The sequence below is a fragment of the Equus quagga genome, chromosome 2 (assembly GCF_021613505.1).
Source record: "Equus quagga isolate Etosha38 chromosome 2, UCLA_HA_Equagga_1.0, whole genome shotgun sequence".
NCBI lineage: Eukaryota > Metazoa > Chordata > Mammalia > Perissodactyla > Equidae > Equus > Equus quagga.
In genome coordinates this window covers 118,795,897-118,804,173 of record NC_060268.1, presented here as the reverse complement: position 1 = coordinate 118,804,173, position 8,277 = coordinate 118,795,897, and the positions used below count along the sequence as shown (strand labels likewise).

Here is an 8,277-nt window from a genome sequence, read left to right as displayed (position 1 = left end):
GGCAAGCTGTGTTTGCCTTGGGTTTGTTTTCTTTGCATGGAAAACAAAACAAAACAGACACATGGGGCATGCGCATTGACACACAAGGACGGATAACGAGCGTTAACCTTGAAGCCTCAGCCCCCGGACACAGTGGGCACTTAGTGAGTGCCTGTGGCTGAGCAGATGGATTCGAGGCACTTTGGTTGGAAGCCTGGCTCCCCTTTGACGACTTCTGTGATCTCTGGCAAGGCATTTCTCCCTGAGCCACACAATGGGAGCAAGGGATCCACATCCCCTGGGCCCTCCTGGGTGCCGAGCCCTGTGCTGGGTCTTGTGTTCACTGGGCTGTCTCATTCACACAGTCTCCCCATGGATATTGGCTGGACTGGCACCTGCCTGCATTCAGGCTGACTCTGGCCCTGCCTGCCATTTCACATACCCTGAGGGCAGGCACCCAGATGTGAGTTCTCACTTTGTGCCACTAAGCAGGAAAAGGCTTGGTGGCTTCCAGGATTCACTGTGTACCTGAAATGAGACGAAGGATCCTGCTTCTGGAGTTGGCGGGGGGCGGGGGGGGTTCTCTGTTCTCACCTGTCCTCCATGCACCCCCACCATGGTCCTTGATCCAAAGGACTCGTTTTGTTTTCTTTGCTCCATACACTCTTGAGGCAAGGGCCAGCCCACAGATGTATGATCTGACCTATGTACCATTTGAACATTTAGTAAACAAGTTCCCAAAATTTAAAAATTGGCAATTTCCCCAAAACAACCTGAATTTCTAGTTTTCCTGTCTCCCAACCCCACACCATCCACGCAGTGTATTTTTAGATAGCAGCAGTTGGCTGGAGCTGAGAATGGGATGCCCTCCAGTGGGGATGGAGCCCCCCGCCCACTGGCCTCACTAACATCATCATCAGCCCCATAGGACCATGAGGGACCATTTCAAAGCCTGGCGCTTCACCTTGCACATTGGCCTGGTCTAGAGGCTTTAAGAAGCTGGTGAGGACACACCCAGCCAATTTCTTAAGTGTCTCTGGGGTGGGATCAAGGCTTGGGTGTTTTTAAACCACCAACAGGTGATTCCGGTGAGCAGCAAGATTGAGGATGACTAGAGCACTGATCCTGGCCTTCTGAAGGGCCCTGTCTTCAGGCGGCTTCTTAAGGCTGGCTTTGCGGTGGCTCCCCATCTGTGGCCCTCAGCAAGAGCCTCACTTGTGACAGCCCAGCCGTGTCCTGGCCTTGCTCAGAGGAAAGATCCTCTGTTTCCTCTCCTGGGGACTTCCCAGGAGGCCTTGGAGACTTCACTTGGCTCATTGTGTGACACCCAGCGTCTGAGGCCCAAATCCCAGTCTTGGCAAGAGGGCCAAGTACAAGCAGCAGCGGCGAGGCCCCAGGCTGCTGTCTCTAAGGAAGATTCTCTCCTATATATGGTCACCCAGGAGTCCCATTGCTGAGCTAACGTGTGACCTAATGTGCTGACAATCTTGCCCCGTCTGGGGCCTGACTTGGGGAGGGCCTTCCCCGTGGAGAAAGTGTCTGCTTGGGGGAAGAGGGGCTGGAAGGAGGGAAATGAGTGGCATGGAGGCACGGCAAGGACAAGATTATCCAGACATGGGAGAGCAGAAGGGCAGCCTGAAGTCCCTCCCACCCTGCTCAGCCTCACACGGCTGCAAGACCGTCTGGCTCCCCACTGACGCCTTGTGTAAACAAGGAAACCCATGAGCCTCTCTTGCTTTTAAAAGGCCTTTTAATACAGCATAAAAAGCTATATTTCTATAGGCAAGCCGTATACAGATTCTCCAGGAATAAGGCACACAACGGAATGCCATCCCGAGGACAGCCCTTTTGGGAGGTCGGGAACCTTCGCCACACACCCTCCAAGTGGGGCCCACGGGTTCTGTTTGTCTTTTTAGCTGGACACACACGTATTAACAGAGACAGACATGGACAGGGTCACCATACGGGAGTGGAGGAGGTCGAACGGTGTGGTTGGCAACAGAGAACAATGAGCCTGCTGCCACCAGCCCCAGGGGCCGGCTCGGCCTCCTCCCTAAAGGCCCCAACGCCTCCCCAACTTCAGAGTTAGCTGGGCTGGGCTACAATGTAGTGATGTTGGAGTAAATATTTGTTTAGAGTGCATTCAAGTCTATTAGATGTCAGAGGGCAGGTGGAAGGTCTCTGGCTGACATAGCCAAGTTCAAAGAGCATGGGGACCAGAGGCATGGCTCAGATGGCAAAGCTCCAAAGAGGCGTGGAGAAGTCGGCCTCCTGCCTCCTCTTCCCTTCTTGGGCCCTGCTGATCGAGAGCCCTCCACCAGAATAAGGAGGCCATCTTTGGAGCTGGCCGGCCATAGAGGGGCTGGTTAGTTATCTGCTTCTTCTTCCCCTGGCCCACTCCCCACCCCCTTACAAAATTAATAACAATAACAAGATAATAATAAGAAGGTGTGAGAGAATGCATTACAATGCTGTGCTGGTTATCCTCAGCTGAAGAGGCTCAAAGGGGTCACCATTCCCTTCTTCACTAATCTAACAATAGCTTCCCTTAAAAAAGGCAATACTTTCCAAAATACACATATGTATAAATACAGGAAAGGAACATAAGTCTAAGCACTTGAATAATATGCTGGCTACTTAATACTGATATTTTCATCCAAGGAAACAACAATATGGCTTAAAGAATTGCAAAGATTTTTTTTCCTCATCAGAATTATGTACCAACTTCATATAATATTCTATGTAGACAATATTTCCTTCTTAATGTAGTTGAGTTGCATACTTTTTACAGACCAAAGCATAGTAAAAAATCAAACCAAAAAAACAAAAGAACAGGAAAAAGAGAAAAATTCTCACCATAAATATTTTCTTGTAGCTCAACCAAAAGGTTTGCAAAATACTTCCAGAAATCTTCGTTTGACATTCTATTGCCCTCCTGAAAGTTCTGACGTTTAGAAAATGCCTCTCTGTGTGTTTTTTAATCTCAAAAATTGAGCAAGTATATTTTTCTTTTCTTTTTCTTTTTTTAAAAAAAGGCCTTCAAATATATACAGACAAAAATCACTGTGAAGATTTTTCGGGAGAAGATAACAAATTCAGTGTTGTGAGAAAAATTGGTAACCAGGCAGAAATTTTAACATCTATGACTTTTTTTCAAAATACACACACAGTATTTTTCTTTTTTTAAAAAAGGAATTCTGTGTCAAGTATAACTCAAAATAAATACAAATTCACAAGTAGAACTATTGAATACTTCATATGGGGTAAACATCATTATCTCCCAACTAGATCGCTAGATCCACTAGCTGCAAGCGATTGTCCCTTTTGAACGTACTAAAACCACACGCCTTCCTGTCCCCTGGGCTCCCAGGCCCTCTGAGCACTTAATCCTCACCGTACCCAGCCTGGGCAGCAGTGGCTCCTGCTGACCACAGAGAGGCCCCAAATTCAGCCAGAACAGTGCAGGAGTGGGGCGTGCGGAGGGGCTGCCTCCTGCAGGAGGGCCAGCCCTCATGGTGGCCAGCTCTGCACAGATGGCAGGGGCAATGGCTGCCAGCTGGACAAGCCCACTGAAAAGGTCATTTTGGGGTGATATCCTATCTCCTGTTGGCCTGTGGAAGCCTCCTCTCTCCAGCAGGCTGGAGCCTGGGCTCTTATTAGGGTATGGGCTTCCTCCACTATTGCAGCACAGTTGGCAGGCTCCAGGCGTCCTGGGGCCAGGGTCTCCCTGTGGGGCCAGGACCCTGAAAGGGTTGGGGCCTGATCCTTGGAGCAGAGACAAGCGCACTGCACACCACTGCGAACATTATCTTTAGCAGTGCACTGGGATGACTGACAGTAACAGCTTCTCCTCGGGGACAGAGAGCCTTGGGCCAGGGCAACTCCAGCTCACCTTGACACTGTGGAGAGAGCAGGGAGCAGCTGGGAGGGATTCCTCAGTGGCGTTCCCAGTGGGCGGTGAGGGCGTTCAGTTGGTTGCCCAGCATTCTGCCCCTGTGGGCAGAGGGAGGCAGCTAGAGGGCTCAGGCTGGAGCAAACGCACTTTTTTTTAAGTGCTCAGAGAGCATAGCCCCCTGAAATCTACTCTGCAGCTCCGTGGCTGCAAATCCACTCACTCCATCTTTTTGCCTCGCTCCCTGGACCCCTGGCTATAACACTTCACTGTAATTCCTCAGTTGTACACAGCATTTTCATTTGAAAATACAAGGCGACTGGGCACCAGTTGGGTGTCCTTGAGCCACGGTAAACACTGAATTTCAGGCCCATTTCGTGGTCTGGTTTTTTTTTTTTCCTCAGAGGCATAATGTTGAGGCAAAATTAAGTGACCCAGTCCTGACAGCCGGCTCTCTCTCCGTAAGAGGAAGGATGATAAGACGATAATAATGGGGCTCTCCAAGGGGAGAGAGGAGGGAGGGGAGCACGATCCCTACTGCTAGCCAGGACAGTGTCTCCCTGGCCAATGCGACATGCAAGAGACCTCCCTGCTCCCTCAGGAGGTAGGAAATCATTGTTCTCGTTTTACAAACGAGGGGTTCTGTAGCTTGTCTCAGGGTTGCCCTGTGTGAGAAGGGGCGATCCTTGTCCATTTTTGCAGGGGTGAGGGACAACATGCAGGGCTAGGACAGCAGGGGGCCTCAGGGGAGGACTGGCATTCCTCAGCTTGAACTCTTGGGTGACCAACTGGTGGGTGACGGTGTGGAGTACGGGCCCTGGTGAAATTCTCGAAATGAAGCTCTCTGCTCCAGGAGGTGGCACCCAGCTAGGCTGAATCCGAGCACATCAGAACTGGAACAGGCCTCTCTCTGCTCCCTAGTGGCACTCTCTCACTTAACTAGTGGGGAAACTGAGGCCTGGAGATGGAAAGTCCTTCCCAGGGCTCCATACCATCTCAGTGGCGGGGCCAGCTTCTGAACCTAGGTCTCCAGACCGCCAGGCCTGTGTCCTTCCTGACAGAGTGGCTTCCCTGCTGGGCCCCACAACCTTAATCAGGGGGTGGACCAGCATGGGAGGAGGGGAGGGAGAGGAAAGGGAACAGGGCTGACAAAATCCAAGCAAGTGGGGAACACGTGTGGTGGTGGGTGGGGGAGACATTGCCTAATGTGCCCCAGGTCACACCTTGGTGCACTGTCCAACATTCAATGCCTCCCTGTCCCTGGCCTCTGGGTCTATGGGATGAGGGGGCATGCAACACCCATGTGCAATGCCAGTGATGTCAGAGATGGTCAAGTTTGGGGCTCAAAGTGGGCAAGGGACAGAGATGCCCACTCCCTGGCAGCTGCTAGAATAGGTGTCAACTCACCATGATTGCTGACTTAGGACAGACAAATAGGGCTTTCTGAGAGTGGCTCTGCACACAGGGTAAACTGGAAGGCTCTGGGTGGAAGGCAGCCTGGCTGGTCTTGGGGAGACGGTCCCTTGCAGGCTTCGGGATTCACAGTAAATTTAGTGCACTTGTGGCCAATACAAGGCTGCTCACCCCAAAGGATGTCTCAGAGGGGAAGAGAGCCTGCAGGGGACAGGACAGATCTGTGCACTGACCTCTGCTCACCCCTGTCCCCTCCACACAGACCTGCCCTCTGCAGGGGTAGCTATATCAGTAACACTGTTTGTCAACACACATGAGACAAGAACCTAAGATCCCCCTGCCCAGACCCGTAGGTCTGCAAGGACACCCCCCTGTACAGGGGGACATGCAGCAACACGGAGAAACACAGGGGAGGTGGCATCTTCTCTGGCTGGCAGGAGGGCGGCTTCGGGCGTGGCCAGATCCAGGTCATTGCACTCGGCGGCAGTAGTAGCCGAGAACCTTACACTTCTCGCAGAGGTGCTGGGGGTGCTCCTTGCTCTGGTCAGATACATCCAGGCCGTCAGGCTTCTCCAGGGGTCTCTGCAGAGAGCAACGAGGAAGATGGCCCGGGCAGGGTGGGGGGAAAGACAGAAACAGAGAGAGTGAGACAGATGCAGAAACAGGCACAGACAGAGAGAGAATGTGAGACAGACAGGAGGAGCGAGACAGATACACAGGGAGAGGCCCAGAGAGAGGGCTGTAGTCACCAAGGTTGTTTCCCAAGGCGCCTACGGCCCTTCCTGCCTCTTTCCTGTTGTAGGTTGGTGTCCCAGAGGCACAGACTGAGCCCTAGGCTGGGGCCAGGGCTGTGGGAGAGGGTCCTGTACCCAGAGTCCTGGGTCTAGATGCCACTTTGCCCTCCTCCTGTACTCTCTGAGCAGCCACCACCTGAAGCTCACAAAAGCCAAGGACAGAGGCAGGACAGGGGTGCACAGACATTATCTAAGTGAGGAAACCAAGGCAGAGAGCAATGGAGAACCAAGCCCATCTCTCCTGATTCCCAGCACCCAGCACTTCTTCCCTGGCCTCTTGTCACCCCAAAGCCTGCTCCTGCGGCCTCAGGACTCAAGGAGAGCTCAATCTGGATGTAATCACGGCCCTTCAGGCTTGGGGTAAGCGAGCCCGTAGCTCCACAAGGTCAGTAGCTGGTGTTCTGACTCACTCCTCTTCCCAGGGCCTTGCACAGTGCTTGCCCTGTTTGGTGAGTGGCTGGATGAGCAGAACTTCACTGTTTCCTAACTGGGAAACTGAGGCCCAGAGAAAGCAGGTGACTTGCCACACTTACGATGCTACTCACTCACTGTGTGACCTCAGAGAGGCTCAGTTTCCACATCTGTAAAGTGGGCCATCATCACACCTCATTTGTAGGGCACTGGGAGGATTCAGATGTCTGGATGTTTGTAAACTGCGCAGTGTTAGGCACACATAAGCATACTGCTATCACATAGGGAGCTTCCCAGCTCCCTCTTGCCCTCTCGGCTCTCAAAAGCCAGCAAGGACTTCTCCTGGGAACTTTATGGAGGCTATTATGCACACCTCCTAAGGCAGACAATTTCTTGGCTGGCAGTCACAGCCCCAACCCAGAACACCTGCCTACAGAAGGGTCCCCTGCACAGACTTGGGGGGGACTCAAAGGAAGCTGGTCAGGGCCAGCTGAGAGCCACATGCTGAGGAGAGGGCTCAGGAACTGCAGGCTGCTGTGGGGCACGGGAACCTCAGTGCCAGTGACCGTGACCAGAATGGTCCAGGAAGGAAGCTGAGAGTGAGCACTGCCCCCGCCAAACCACGAATGGATCAAAAGTTGAGCACTGGCTTCTTTGCCCACATATGCAGTGCCTGGCCTCAAGGAGACACTCAGAGCAGTTGAGGAATGGAAGAGTCGGGGACTCTAGAGATGAGCTTAGGGACTGTAGGTAGGCAGGGTTCTGATGCAGGGTCATAAAGCCCATCCAAGCACCTCCAGGCCTAGAGCCACACAGGGAAGGCCTGGGAAAAGGACAGGAACCTTGGCCTTGTCTCAAGTGGCTTTCAGATGACCTGTTTTCCTGACCAGGGGAGCAGAGACAGAGTTTGGCTTTATGTCAGCCCTGGGCTTGAACACCAGCTCTGTGACCTTGGGCAAGCCACATGACCTCCGATCTTCCATCTCTCCATCTATAAAAGGGGATGTTGATAACATTTTTTTCTCAGGAGATTATTGTCACAACTCAATGAGGAGCATGAATGGAAACAGCATAGCATATAGAAGCTGTTCATGCTGTTCATTATTATTATTACTATTATTATTCGTGGGAAGGAGACACCAGCTGGGAAAGGATCACTAAAAGCTGAAGCCAGGATTCCAAGCTGGAAGGCCTACGAAGGTTATATCCAGGGCTCTCCCAGACAACCTGATGGACACCTACAGCAACTGGGGCATCACCCGCATGCCCAGGGCTGGAGAGCTCCCTGTTTGCGGAGCTCACTAACTCAGCTCATTGCATGTGCTGTGAGAAAGGCTTCCCAATCTTGAGCTGGAATCTGGGTCCACGTACCCTCATCCTAGTGATCCCAGCCATGCAGGGGCCACACAGACTCTGCTCAATTGCACAGGACTGTCTGATGTGGATAGTTCTGAAGTCTCCCCTCCCCCAGACCAAACCCAGCCTGGGTTCCAGCTCCCCTCCCCAACTCTTCGTGCTGACCAGGGCCTCCTCCCTGAACCGGTCTTCTGAGACTCTAGAGAGGCCCGAGTCAGCAGGCCTGACGCCACCCCTGCTCTCCATGGTTTACACTTGACAAAGCACTGCCACATAAATCATACCACCTAACCTCACAACTTTCTGTGAGGGGCACATCGCTAGCTACCTTACAGATGAGGAAACTGAGGCTCCAAAACATTAAGGGTCTTGCCCAGGGGCCTGCAGCTTCACCTGTCTGCTGAGGGCTGTCGGGTAAGACTTTTCTCCTCT

The 8,277-nt window shown here is 52.5% G+C and overlaps 1 protein-coding gene across 1 annotated transcript in view; it reads right to left on the bottom strand.

The window, feature by feature from the left end:
• Positions 1–1,711: 1,711 nt before the first annotated feature.
• ZCCHC24 (zinc finger CCHC-type containing 24) overlaps positions 1,712–8,277 on the bottom strand; it is a 67,942-nt gene continuing 61,376 nt past the window's right edge. Inside the window, exon 4 of the mRNA XM_046654244.1 lies at positions 1,712–5,866. Within this exon, the coding sequence (XP_046510200.1) occupies positions 5,753–5,866 (114 nt within the window). The 3' untranslated portion in view covers positions 1,712–5,752. The remainder of the gene's footprint in view (positions 5,867–8,277) is intronic.